Source organism: Notolepis coatsorum (genome assembly GCF_963971535.1).
Source record: "Notolepis coatsorum genome assembly, chromosome: 9".
In the NCBI taxonomy this organism is placed as follows: domain Eukaryota; kingdom Metazoa; phylum Chordata; class Actinopteri; order Aulopiformes; family Paralepididae; genus Notolepis; species Notolepis coatsorum.
The window spans coordinates 98694313-98709737 of NC_140173.1; the positions used below are offsets into that span (position 1 = coordinate 98694313).

At 39.8% G+C, this 15425-nt stretch overlaps 1 protein-coding gene across 1 annotated transcript in view; it reads left to right on the forward strand.

The window, feature by feature from the left end:
* slc17a5 (solute carrier family 17 member 5) overlaps positions 1 to 15425 on the forward strand; it is a 90894-nt gene that overhangs the window by 45829 nt on the left and 29640 nt on the right. The window contains exons 6-7 of the mRNA XM_084321480.1: positions 10702 to 10820; positions 13537 to 13698. Of these exons, the coding sequence (XP_084177606.1) occupies positions 10702 to 10820; positions 13537 to 13698 (281 nt within the window). The remainder of the gene's footprint in view (positions 1 to 10701; positions 10821 to 13536; positions 13699 to 15425) is intronic.

Here is a 15425-nt window from a genome sequence, read left to right on the forward strand (position 1 = left end):
AGTTACTTTTTGTAACTGAGGGGTACAATTCCCTGACTGTATTCAAGTTCAAGTTCAAGTTCTTTAATAGTTGTCATACAGAAGTACAGAATACTTTCATACAAAATGCTTCTTACTGTTACGCTCCAGAGACTGTGCTAGACAAGATAGTATCAAATAACATAATAACATAATATAGCATGAATTTAGAAGAAGAAAATGAGGTCACAGTGTTCGGTATAGACATATGTACAATGTTCTGAGTTACCATATAATATACAATACACAATACTGTATTGTATTGATAAGTATGGTATCATTAAACCACTACCGCTTTATGTACTTTAATTACTGGCCATACAGTACACGATATATGAATATGATGAACACTTCCCACAATGAAATCGGTTCCAGTCAAAGGTATTAATCAAGTATTTAATGGAGCAAAAGGTACATAGGATACTTTACATTATTCTTTGAATGCACTTGTAAGGCAAAGGAATATGCGTAGGCAAATCAATAATGAATGTCCATTCTCTGGTTACGCAGGAGGTAATTATACAACCTGAATCTTAGGGAATTATATCTATGGTACACTAGTAATATAGCGGGAGATACTGGAAGGGGTTCCCCTGGTTGTAAGCCAGCGGGGGGGGTAGAAGATCTGTCGGTAGTAGGACGTCTGGTCAACGATGACTAGGGAGACTTCAGGTACAGAAGCCGGTGCAGTAGCCTCTTGATCCACAGACGAATACAGCTTGGTTCTCTTGTAGACTGTAGCTCCACAGTGAAGAAAGCTAGTCGGCCTCAGGCTCTCTGAAGCGCCGACTCGACTTGACTCCTCTCGGGGTAAATCCAACACGTGCAGGCGTCGGCGATTATCCGCTCCATAAATCACAGGACCAAAGCAAATATATTCCAGCCGCAAAGGGCTATGTAGTCGTCGGGTAGATTAATCCAGTGTACATGTCCATACGGTTCTCGTCTAGGTCTCCTCGGGTGAAAGCGCCATGTGGTCGGCCCAGCCTGGATAAGAACTCTAGCTAATACGAGAAAGCGTTGGAGATGCGGGTCACTGTAGAACTTTAACCGCACGATACACTATACACAAATAGACTATTATTTACCTAATAGAAATATGTCGCACTCGACGGTATAGCGCCAAACTCTGACAATTCAGTTACTAATTCGCACGCGGTCTCAATGCTCTATTCTGGGGCCAAACAGGCCATACTTCACCGCACGTTGTATCGTGGGTGAGGCTTCAACTTATCGGTAACATACTAAGGACGAAGGGTAAGGAGGTAAGGAGGTAAGGGGCTTCTATATTCACCTGCGCCGTATTTATACGCACGGTGAACAAACTAGTTCCAATCTCATTTCTGTCGCGTATCCCTGGGCAAGGCCGGGCATGTCCAGACACATCTTGATGGTGACTTTGAACCTGGCTCCGGAGGCCGGTCCCTGGCGCCGGTGGACCGCTGTCCAATAGGAGAATGAACTATTATGGTCTGGGCTAAAGGGATATTCCGTGTATATGTACAAGGAATATACAGGGGATATCAAACGATATACAAATACTATGCAATATATATCAATAAATAAATATATATATTCGGTTTAATCTGATCCTTTGTAACACTTTTTATGTCACTCATTCCATAAGGACGTAGAATAAACATTTACAATTTTTTTTAAATGGTCCATTTGCATGTTCTTGGTATCTGAATCTAGGGACATATATGGATAAGTGTCAGAAATAGTGTGTATGTTACTAGGCTTGAGTAAATTGTAATGAACCAAAGGAGAATATCAATTCTATTTAAAAAGAAAATGTATCTTTGACTGTGAATAACACCATGCTAAAATTGACCAGACCTGAAAAATCTAAGCAAATGAATAAAGGGAAGATGATTAAACAGAAGATTTTGTAGATACAGTACTGAATTCTGCCATCTTTTTTATAATGTAAATTTCTCCCCAATTTTTCATCGTATTGCAACATCGTTTTTTGCAAGACGTTCACAGAAAGGTAGAGAAACTAACTGCGTTCTGTTTTATGGCAATAACGTTCAGGTTTGTGGGAGATAATCCCAAAAAATAAGAGAAATAAAAAAGTTAATCCAGAAGTCAGATGATTGACAGGGGCTGGTGTGAGCTGGGTAGGGTCGTTTTTCGAAATTCGAAAGCCCTGAGTCTCTTCCTTCAAAAGACTACACTCACTTTTGGCTGTGCCACTTCCTCCTGTCAATATGCGCCGGTTTCCGACTCAATGCCCTGAGATTTCTATAATCTTAGAATTCACTAATAACAGTTAAAATAATTGGTAAACAAACGTAATGCTGAAAATATACACTTTTACTGTATATCTCGGGCTTAAGAGGTTAACCCTGTGAGGCCCAAATTAAAAAGACATTAGCAACTTCAGAGGCCAAAGTGTGGGACATATAAACACATTTACTATCAAATAGCATTGTGAGGCTGAACAACAGGACCAATTGACTATATATGTGCTTAAATTTTTTTAAATAAACATTCTTTTTTTAAATGGCTAAAAGTGATTTTGTAATTTTGCAACCGTGGGTCTCACAGGGTACTTTTAACCCTGTGAGGCCCAAATAAAAAATACATTAGCAACGTCAGAGGCCAGAGGGTGAGACCTATAAACACATGAAGGGTGCCGTGACTGAAAAAAAAGGTTGAGAAACGCTGGTATATGGTGTCGCTCTTTGTGGTACCACAGTAATTTTTGTGGCTCTTAGTCTCTGACTGGTTGGCCACCCCTGCTATACACCAACACTGAAATGACAGTGGATAAATAAATAAGAACTAAAGCTAATCGGTGGAAATAGACTGCATTAATATTCCATAACAAGTCTTAATTATGGAATAATAAGCCATACTGCGTTCATTCATTATGCCCGCCGTAGGCTATATATATTATATTTCATTCATTCATTCATATACAGTACTGTGCACGTGCGCGTTGCGGCAGGTGTACCACGAGCTGTATATGATGCCAATACATTAATCCAGTGCTTCTCAAACTTTTTCTGTCAGGCCCCCCTTTGGCGGACCAAAATATTTTTGGCCCCTCCCCCTCGCCCCAACAAAATAGTCATGAAATGGGCCATGTTTAAATTTATTGAAATAACACCAATGTTGTGACCTTTCAAATTGTGCAACCACTTTACAACTGTGCAATTAATTATTAATCTAATCTAGTTTTGATGGCTCGCAAAGACTCGCAAAGCACTTCCGCCATTCCATTTTCACACAGCTGCGTCACTAGTTGCCTTATAAGGAGCTCTGGAGGCGTTGTTTTGTATGCAAATGACCTGAACGGGAACGCGCGTTTCGAGTTTAAGACTGAATGCTATTCTCCAAGCAGATATCAGATAATATCATTTGTGCGACCGTTTCAGCCACTTAAGACATATTACCAGCACGTTCAGGACTCAGAGTGAACGTGTCATTGATTCTGTCTCAGTGGTTCCAAGATAAATCTTCCAGAATAACTCTTTGAAAAATTTTCGGGAATGAGACCCAGTATATAACTTGTTCGAGAAATATAAAGCCGAGTGCCAATAGCCTTCGCAACGCGTGATTTAGAAATAAGGCTATCTGACATTTCAAATGCTTGCTTCTGAGATGATGATCAATACAGTAAACATTTATTTCTGATACAAGTGCTGATCAGCAGTAATGCAATGTCATGATTATTATTATTCTGAAGTTATTATTATTATTAAATAAAATTTGTATTAATAATTAATTAATAAGAACTCATCTCCTTCACTATAATCTAATTATGAAATCAGATATAGGCCAGGGCTTTACAACGTAATAAAGAATATATATTAAATGGGATAGGAACTAAACTAAATGTATACCATATACCATGAAATAATATTATAATCATATTGGGCTATATTCCGTTTATATCCCATTTAATTGTATTCAATCTCTTTATTAAGTTGTAAAGCCCTGGGCCCTCATTCATCAACGTGTCTTACGCACAGATATGTGCTTAACCTGTGCGTACGACCATTTCTAAGCAAAGAGTGGGATTCATCAATTTCAACTTGAACTTGACATCGTGCTTATGTGTACGCACAGCTCGGAGCACACTTAGCTGACGCCCAGTGGTAGAATATATTATTACAACAAGGAAATGAGCTTCTGTGCATTAGTTTCAACACTGGCATGTTCTGTATGAACCGTAATTCATTATAGTTCATTGTAAAATAGCAACAGTAGTGTAATTATGGTCAAAACCCTATAAATAGCATTTGGAATAATAGATCTTTCTCTCAGAATGAATGCAGCATGGTTTATATAGCGTTATCGGAATATACGGGGTGTACTGACTGACTGCGCTCCGCGTAGCTCAACTCGTTATTATTTTGCGCACAGACCGCAGAAACACGGGAACGTTTTGATTATATTTAAAAGGCTTTACGTTAAACGAAACAAGTGGAATTTCGAAGCTGTAAGCAGAATACAAGTCATATGAACACCCACGATATAGTGTTCTTCCCCCTTTTTACTGTATAAGAAAGAATAAAAAACGCATTGCAATGACACCAGGGTGTATGTGTATTACAAAACCCTTGCAATAATGTGTCTTAAATGAATGAAAAGCATACATGCTCTGGACACGGAGCATATCGTGTGGGTGATATGACTTGTATTATGCTTACAGAATTCCACGTATTTAGTTTTACAATGTCAAAGCCTTTTAATGTAAATCAAAACGTTCCCGTATTTCTGCAATCTATGTGCAAAATAATAACGGGTTGAGTTCTAACAAAGAACATATTACATGCTGGTATGCTGATAGAGTAAACTATTATATGAATATGATATGATATAAGGTATACACTGGTCCGTCGCATACACTGGTATGCGCAAGTTACTGTTGCATAATGTAGGCTATGGCTGCTATTATATGTAATTCATATAGGCTACCTAATAGTATATGATTTTTAGAGGCATCTATTTTGTTGTCGGTAATACCGACAACAAAATAGATGCCTCTAAAAATCATATAGCCAATCGAACACAACTAATAAAGGCATTCATATTACAGCACGGTTATAATGACACACAACCAACGCCAAACAGTGGTCAACGAACGGTCTTTATTAGTATTTTGAGCTGTCCAGGCAGAATTGCAGCAATGGTCTTAGGGAGCCGTTGATATCTGACATCACCGTTTACAAGTCCGCCTTTTATTTATCCCATAACACGCGTTGTGTCTTCTTGGTTCGACAGCAGTGAACAATCTCCGTGAAGTTTCTCAGAGTTCCGCTCGGGTCAGTCCATTATTTCACATCCCATGGGGGGTGTTTCATCACTTTCATGACCATATATGGATAATCATGCACGAGCATTGACGGTAGAACAAAGAGGTATTTATCAACACGGAGGAGCATAGGACCTGTGTACGCACGGTTGATGAATCCCAATATTTCTGTGCGTGCACTGATTCTAAATTCTGTGCTTACGTGTGGAAATAGAACATCTTCTACGCCACGTTGATGAATGAGGGCCCTGGGCCCTCACTTATCAACAATGCTTAGAAAGTGTTCTATTTTCGTACTTAAGCACAGAATTTAGAATGTGTATACGCACAGAAATATCGGGATTTATCAACCGTGCGTACACGGGTCCTACTCTCCTCCGTATTGATAAATACCATTTGTTCTTACCGTCAATGCTCGTGCATGATTATCCATATATGGTAATGAAACACCCCCCATGGGATGTGAAATAATGGACTAACCCGAGTGAACTCTGAGAAACTCCACGAGCGAGATTGTTCACGGAGGCGCTGTCGAACCAAGAAGACACAACCCGTGTTATGGGATAAATAAAAGGCTGGCGGACTTGTACACTGTGATGTCAGATATCAACGACTCCCTAAGACCATTGCTGCAATTCTGCCTGGACAGCTCAAAATACTAATAAAGACCGTTAACCAATGTTTGGCGTTGGTGTGTCATTATAACCATGCTGGAATATGAATGCCTTTATTACCGGTAGTTTTGTTCGATTGGCTACCGGGTATAATATGATTTGTAGAGGCATACAATCTATTTTGTTATCTGTATTAGGTAGCCTATATGAATTACATATAATAGCAGCCATAGCCTACATTATGCAACAGTAACTTGCGCATATATAATATATCATATCATATTCCTATATGTCTCCCAGGAATCGTGGGGCTCTGGGGATTAAAGGTTGGGAAGACCCTGCTATCATAGCCTATCCTTTATAATGTTATAGGCTATTTCATTTACAGTTTACTCTATCAGCCTACCCAGCATGTAATACGTTCTTTGTTAGAACTCAACTCGTTATTATTTTGCGCATAGATTGCAGAAATACGGGAACTTTTTGATTTATATTTAAAAGGCTTTGACACAAAACGAAATAAGTGGAATTTCAGAAATCAGAATACAAGTCATATCACCCACACGATATATGCTACCTGTATCCAGAGCATGTATGCTTTTCATTCATTTAAGACACATTTATTGCAAGGGTTTTGTAATACACATAAACTCAACAAATAACCTCTGTTCTCGTTGCAATGCGTTTTTAATTCTTTCTTATACAGTAGGAAGGGGGAAGAACACTATATCGTGGGTGTTCATATGACTTGTATTCTGCTTACAGCTTCGAAATTCCACTTGTTTAGTTTAACAATGGCAAAGCCTTTTAAATATAATCAAAACGTTCCCGTATTTCTGCAATCTATGCGCAAAATAATAACGAGTTGAGTTACGCAGAGCACAGTCAGTACACCCCGTATATTCCAATAACGCTATATATAAACCATGCTGCATTCATTCAGAAGGAAATACCTATTATTCCAAATGCTATTTATAGGGTTTTGACCATAATTACACTACTGTTGCTATTTTACAATTAACTATAATGAATTACGGGGGTCATACAGAACACGTCAGTCAAACTAATGAACGAAAGCTTATTTCCGCGTTGAAACTAATGCATGAAACTGATGAGAGCATAATGCCGTCCGTCTGCAGTCTCCATATTCTACCACCGGGCACCAGGTTCGCATGCCCTGAGCTGAGCGTAAATATACGCACAAAGTCAAGCACACGTTCAAATTGATAAGTCACACACTTTGTTTAGAAATGATCATACGCACGGGTTACGCACATATCTGTGTGTACGCAACGTTGATAAATGAGGGCCCTGGCCTATATCTGATTTCATAATTAGGTGAAGGAGAGGAGTTCTTATTAATTCATTTTTAATTTATTAATAATAATAATAATAATAATAATAATAATAATAATAATAATAATAACTTCAGAATAATAATAATCATGACATTGCATTACTGCTGATCAACACCTATATCAGAAATAAATGTTTACTGTATTGATCATCATCTCAGAACCAATCGTTTGAAATGTCAGTGCTATAGCCTTATTTCTAAATCACGCGTTGCGAAGGCTATGGCACTCGGCTTTAAATTTCTCAAACAACTTAGATTCTGTTTATATACGAGCATAACCCCAAGGCCCACAACGTTATATAACGATATTTAAATAATGAGTACGATTGCATGGTATCGCTGCATGCGCTTGATTTGATATTGTCCTTCGAGATATTCGATAATATCTTTCACGGTCATGCCTCTCTGCTACAATTACCGCTGCCATGATCACCTGTTTAGAGGCTCATTTACATAGAAAGGGGAGATTTTCCGCCCATGTTACCTAATTTAAATATACGTCAACTGCACGGACGCAACGCCTATGTTTACGCATGAACAACCTAATTTCATTCATTTGAGAGCAAGATGCGCCGGCTTTGCTTCGGAAAAAGCGCGCAAAGCTTCTGTGGATTCCGGCCTTAGCGTTTTTACATCCTGTAGTCATGCAGCGTCAGCAGGACTCACTCTGTTAGTGTTTTTACATCCTGTAGTCATGCAGCGTCAGCAGGACTCACTCTGTTAGTGTTTTTACATCCTATAGTCATGCAGCGTCAGCAGGACTCACTCTGTTAGTGTTTTTACATCCTGTAGTCATGCAGCGTCAGCAGGACTCACTCTGTTAGTGTTTTTACATCCTGTAGTCATGCAGCGTCAGCAGGACTCACTCTGTTAGTGTTTTTACATCCTGTAGTCATGCAGCGTCAGCAGGACTCACTCTTAGTGTTTTTACATCCTGTAGTCATGCAGCGTCAGAAGGACTCACTCTGTTAGTGTTTTTACATCCTGTAGTCATGCAGCTTCAGCAGGACTCACTCTTAGTGTTTTTACATCCTGTAGTCATGCAGCGTCAGCAGGACTCACTCTGTTAGTGTTTTTACATCCTATAGTCATGCAGCGTCAGCAGGACTCACTCTGTTAGTGTTTTTACATCCTGTAGTCATGCAGCGTCAGCAGGACTCACTCTGTTAGTGTTTTTACATCCTATAGTCATGCAGCGTCAGCAGGACTCACTCTGTTAGTGTTTTTACATCCTGTAGTCATGCAGCATCAGCAGGACTCACTCTGTTAGTGTTTTTACATCCTGTAGTCATGCAGCGTCAGCAGGACTCACTCTGTTAGTGTTTTTACATCCTGTAGTCATGCAGCGTCAGCAGGACTCACTCTGTTAGTGTTTTTACATCCTGTAGTCATGCAGCGTCAGCAGGACTCACTCTTAGTGTTTTTACATCCTGTAGTCATGCAGCGTCAGAAGGACTCACTCTGTTAGTGTTTTTACATCCTGTAGTCATGCAGCTTCAGCAGGACTCACTCTTAGTGTTTTTACATCCTGTAGTCATGCAGCGTCAGAAGGACTCACTCTGTTAGTGTTTTTACATCCTGTAGTCATGCAGCTTCAGCAGGACTCACTCTTAGTGTTTTTACATCCTGTAGTCATGCAGCGTCAGCAGGACTCACTCTGTTAGTGTTTTTACATCCTGTAGTCATGCAGCTTCAGCAACATTAGCACGTAAGCTAACAACAAGCTTTAACGTTACCTCTCGCGTCTATCTGCTAACGTTAGCATTAGGTAATAACCTAGCATTAACGTTACTAGTACAAACAATCAATAGCGAGTTATATTGATCACGCTATGTGCGCTAGCCATGGTAAAACGCAAGCACATTAGCACCTAAGCTAACAACAAGCTTAACAAATCAGCGATCTTTTTGTGAGTAAACTCTCCGCTCGGTGGTAAATTGTGTTGATGTCGGTTTTGTTTCATCAATAAATGAGGCAGAATACACAATGAACGTATCCTTTTTTGTTTATTGCACTTGTTCCTGCTGCAAACAAATAATGAATCCTAAGCGAGGCATTAAAGATGGCGGCTTTCTATTTTTGTGCAGACGCTCCAACGTGTGACGCTTCTCTCTTCTGACCAATCAGTGGTCTGCAGTGTTTCACGTCACTTTTCTGGTACCAGTTCTACAGAGCAGGGACTAAAAAAAGAACCCAAAAAGTACCCGGTTCCAGGTATTTTGGTAATGGAAAACCGAAAATGTAGAGTCGAGTAGGTACCATGCAGTGGAAAAGGGGCATTAGTGTTTTTACATCCTGTAGTCATGCAGCGTCAGCAGGACTCACTCTGTTCTACTTTCCTATGACGTTTGTGGCAACAGTGATTTAACAATAGAACAACATCGTGTTAACACATTCTGTGCCACGCCTCTTCCGGGAAACGGCTATGCTCATGCCACCCATTAAACCAATGTAGTCCGTCACCTTGTTTGTAGAGTTATAATTATATTCTATAATATATTATAGCTACACTGGGTTTCTTCCGGTCAAGATGCAAAAAAGAAATAATTTTTCCATCCATACGATCCCGTTTTATACCGTGGTGAATATGACTATAGTTTTAGAATAATTCTGTCTAATCCCAGAAAACTACGCTATGCAGCAATACGTGCAATTCACTAAAAACGTTCTCGTTTCTTGCCTGGACTAGCTACTATTCTCAAATCAAATCTAGATTATAGGTATTATGTTTCATCATGAATGCATGAAAGAGGGGGGGGGGGGGGGGGGGGGTCGTTTTTTATGCTTTGATCGTCACCAATGGAATACGTTACACAGTACATTACACACATACACTCCGATCGCAATGAAGGAATTCTTGGATCAACGCAAGATTGATACCATATAGCCCTTACCTTGACTAGGATGTACCCCAAAAAGAATATTCCAATTATCTGATCGCCATTCCAAGTATTGATGTTGATCGTGTCGGCAACATAATCCACCAAAGAACATGAATCGGGAGTGTTTGATTCTTATAAATCCATGCGTTATAACCGCTCGTCATGCCCGACTGGGAAAAGTCCGCCCGGACCTATATAATCGACGCACAGCCAAAGACTCAACGTTTCAAAGGATGTGCAATACCGGCCGCATCCTACCAGGCGGCGGTATTGGACTTTTGCGATCTCAGACTCATTCCCTATGATAACACCAGGCTCCCTGGATGCAATAGGGTATTAAAATCAAACGAGAATCTTCGTTTATGGCACTGAACGGTTGGGGCCCAGAAACGAGAATTCTCGTGAACGGCACTCAACGTGTTAAAGGCAACATGGCATGTTTAAAAAAAATTCTACTTACATACTTTATTATGGTTTACATAATTTTTTTTATAAATGGAAAATAACAATAACAAACACACTTTGACAACAGTTGTTGATTCCAGAATGATATGTGTTCAGGTGCGGTGGGGCTGGTGTGGTTCGTCTTGTGGTCGGCGCTGGTCAGCAACACTCCAGACTCTCACCCACGGATCTCTAACCAGGAGAGACTCTACATTACTAACTCTCTGAAAAACGAGGTAATACATCTGCTGGGGTTGATGGAAGTTTAGCAGTTTATTTGATTTAATTTAAAGAAGCACGCCAAAATTATGGGAAATGCTCTTTCTCACAAATTAATGGAAGCTTAGCTTACTTAGCTGGTGGCCTGGCTAAGCTAGTGGTGCGAATCTGCTTCCCTTCATTTGTGCTAAGATAGGCTAGCTGATCTGGATGCACTCCTGTTGCACTCCTGTTGCACTCCTGTTCCACTCCTACATCACATATTTCTAGGGATGCTCGATATTGGCTTTTTTACCTATACCGATATTGTCCAACTCTTAATTTCCGATACCGATATCAACCGATACCGATATATGCAGGGTTTCCCCCCCCAAAAAATGGAATAATTTCAGGTATTTAACATTACATATCTCTTGTTGTGGAATTAACACAACATTATGCATACTTTTGACAATAAATAAAATCAGAATTTGTTCTTACTTGCTTGCCTGGGTAAATAAAGGTTATAGAAATGTAAAAAAAAATTAAAAATTTGAAAACCGATACCGATATTTTCTGATATCACATTTTAATGCCGATATCGGCCGATAATATCGGACATCCCTACATATTTCAATACACTACAGTTTGTCAACATGTTTTGTCTGTGAACATGTGATTGGTTGTTGTACCATCAGTTGAATTAAAGGGGCACAAAATGAAATGGTCTATACACTGGAGGAATGCAGTTCACCTAATATCAAATCAAATGTATTTGTAAGGCCTGACAACACACGTTAATGTCCCCATGGGCCGGACACGTCTTCTTTAAACAAGTCAAGACGAAACATCACAATAAATCAAGAACAAAACAAAAAACACCATGAAATCCAAAATAAAATGTAAAATAAATAAATGCAACACTCCCAGACATACCCCACATGAAGGTAAGGAAAAACTCACTAAAAACCTAGCAATAGGAAAAAAGCACCACAGGCAATGTGGAGGAGAGAAACATTAGAAGGGCCATTCAAGGGGGAATCTCCCTTCTTAGATGTCGGTGATAGTAGTGTTGCTATGGATGATCAATGGGTGCAGAATAAACAGGCGAAACAGTTGGTATGTGTGTATATACGTGTAATAAAACACAAACATGTACATGCAATAGCAACTGGGGTACATAAGAACATTTTGAAAGATTGAAAATAGAATAGAGCTAGTAACGGATCCATTTGAGGTATGGGGGCAACGTAGAGAGGGTCGTATCCTCTTGGCCATCACCACGGGACGACGGGACGACCACCACTTTGGTCATCACCATGAGACAGGGAGACGGGGACAGGCGTATACATCAATATTCTGATGTGGGCAACATTAGGGCGGTAAGGGATTCATAATGTGTCTATAATGGTTCATCTTCAACATTAGGTCAGTGAGGGATTCATAATGGGTCTATAATGGTTCATCTTCAACATTAGGCCGGTAAGGGATTCATAATGTGTCTATAATGGTTCATCTTCAACATTGGGTCAGTAAGGGATTCATAATGTGTCTATAATGGTTCATCTTCAACATTAGGTCAGTAAGGGATTCATAATGTGTCTATAATGGTTCATCTTCAACATTAGGTCAGTAAGGGGTTCATAATGTGTCTATAATGGTTCATCTTCAACATTAGGTCAGTAAGGGATTCATAATGTGTCTATAATGGTTCATCTTCAACATTAGGTCAGTAAGGGATTCATAATGTGTTCATAATGTGTCTATAATGGTTCATCTTCGGTATATCTCCCATAGTGGAGGCTGCATTCTATTACTCTGGTTATAAAGTATTTTAATACCCAATCAGAATCAGAAAGGTCTTTATTGCCAAGTAGTTTACACAAGGAATTCCACATTAACAGACAGACACTTACGGTAGAATAAAATAAAAAGGTAGAATACAATAAAATGGAATATAAGCTACCGGTAAATTAAAATAGAAGCACAATAGAATAGAATAGACTTATAAAATTAAATAGGGCAGGGCTGGACAATTGTGCACGTCAAGTATATACACTAATTAGAATAAAAATAACAATACAGTTGAATGGAATATTTAACAGGGCTGTGCAATTGAGCAGTAATGTGCAAAAAGTATGAACAGTGAAGTATGAACAGGTTCATACAATACAAGTTATTACAATACCAACATCTCCTTTCTTACGTAACACCCAACGCACTACAATACACTTTTATTCTCGTTTCACCAAACGTGCAACAGTGTGTTATTCTCTTACTCAGTGAGTCAGCTACTAGCTGCTAGCTTGCTGAGTTTGTCTTCCAACTTCATCTGAGCTTGTGACACTGTGTCTAGAAGTAGACACATTAGCCTTTTGAAGTCTGTCAGTTTGGAATGAAAAACACCAAGCCCCTTCTATTCTATTTCGTTACCTAGTATATTTGTTACAAATATAGTGAGCTAGCTAATTCGGCTTGGGAATATCCACAAATGTTTACCACAAAGCTCAGCGTACAAAGACAACAGCAGAAGTAGTGAGTGAGTGAGTGAGTGAGTGAGTGAGTGAGTGAGTGAGTGAGTGAGACGTTTCTGAATGGACGTTTGGATTAAACCAAGTTGTATGCGGTCTTTCCCAGCGGAACACAAGTTACTTAACGTTACACAGGTTGAGCTACGCACGCTTAGCTTGCTAACGTTGGATGTTTCTGTGTTCTCTGTTCATGGTCGATGTGGTGCGGTCGTGTCGCGTCCAGCTGTCCTCATCCAGGAGCCACATCCCCTGGGGCTCCATCCTGCGCTCGGGGCCTCTCTGGGCCATCGTCGTCGCTCACTTCTGCTACAACTGGAGCTTCTACACGCTGCTCACCCTGCTGCCCACCTACATGAATGACATCCTGGGCATCAGCATCCAGCAGGTCAGGCTTTCTCTCTCACGCACACACATACTGGGGCGACAGTGGCTCAGGAGGTAGAGCAGTCATCTGGTAATCCGGAGGTTCCCGGTTCGATTCCCTCCTCCCGGGCAGCGTGTCGAAGTGTCCTTGAGCAAGACACTTAACCACTAATTGCTCCCGATGAGCAGGTTGGCACCTTGCATGGTTGCGTCTGCCATCGGTGAGTGAGTCTGTTCTTTAACACATTGACTGCCAGACCCGAGATTTATTGGGTTTTGGTCGTCTTTTCTTTTATTTGATATTTTTATTCATTACAGGTTCACGGACCTCGTGTTGCCATAGGAAATCATTCTGAGATCCCCAACGTGCAATACCGGCCGTATCCTGCTCGGTGGCAGTATCGCCCACCCTTTGAAACCTTATTTCTCACCGTGTGTTACATCGTATATGGTTCAGTGGAGAATTTAGACGAAGCCAAGTAAATCGCTTCATCCGACCACTTCGAAACGCATCTAGCACACTCGATCCATAAGCTGTGCCAAATTATGTCCGGGACCAGATGGACATCAATACTGGAAATCGCGATCAGACAATTGGAATATTCTTTTTGGAATAATCCCGATCAAAGGTAAGGACTATCTGACGTCAATTCCACCTTGATCCTACAATGATTTCATATCGATCCAGCTGATCAGCGTGTGTGGTGTTCAAAACTAATTCCATTACTGGCGATCAAAGCATCAAAAAACGTGGGCATCCCCCCCCCCCCCTGCATTCATGATGAAACATAATACCTATATTATATACCTTTTTGAATTGGAAATAGTAGTGTGTACAGGCGAGCAACGCCAACGCTTTTAGCAAAATTCACGTATTGCTCCATAGCGCCGTTTTCAGGAATTAGCCAGGATCACTCTGAAACTATACAATATTCACGCAAACGTATACATGAAAAAATTCATTATTTTTCACATGTTGAAAGATGGCTTGTTAATGTCAAATGAGCCATAGTATTGTCTCCATAGCTATAGATATAGCCCTGCAAACACCGCAACGCACAGTGAAAATTCCTATACTAGAGCTGGCACACTAAGTACAAAGATGGGAAAACAGCGTGGCAGTCAATGTGTTAAGTTTTCAGATGAACATTGCCTTCAAACTAAATTATCTAAATATGATAAGTTGGGAGTTGATATAATGTACATTCATAGTTAAAGGTGCTATAGATAATATTCAGCCACTGGATGTTACACCAGAGCACCAGCTTGTCATTTATTCAATCGGGTCAAATCAAATACACAGTGTCACTACTTTGGGGTCACAGGTGATTATTTACCTTATACTGTAGGTGATTTGGATTGTCTTTAAGTGCAGATACACCGTGCAAACACGTTCAAAACACATGGTTCCCACAGACATTGCAAAATGAAATTAAAGTACTTTCCCAAGCACTATTTTTCATTTTAACTCAATGAAACCACGTTTATATACGTGTTTGGCAGACGACCGTTGAACGCCAACCACGTATATATACGTTATTAGATCATTTTCCTTTTTTTCGATTTTAATATCCTATTCAATGTCAGGGACTTAAAAATAATTCAGGAGTACAGTTTTGAGGAAAACATCAAACATTTATTTTCTCTTTTCTTTTTTCTCTTAAAGAAAAAGAAAAAAATTATATATTTAAAATTTGTCTTTCTTATAATAAAGTATATTTAGTTTTTAAGAATTGTAAAGGATAGGCA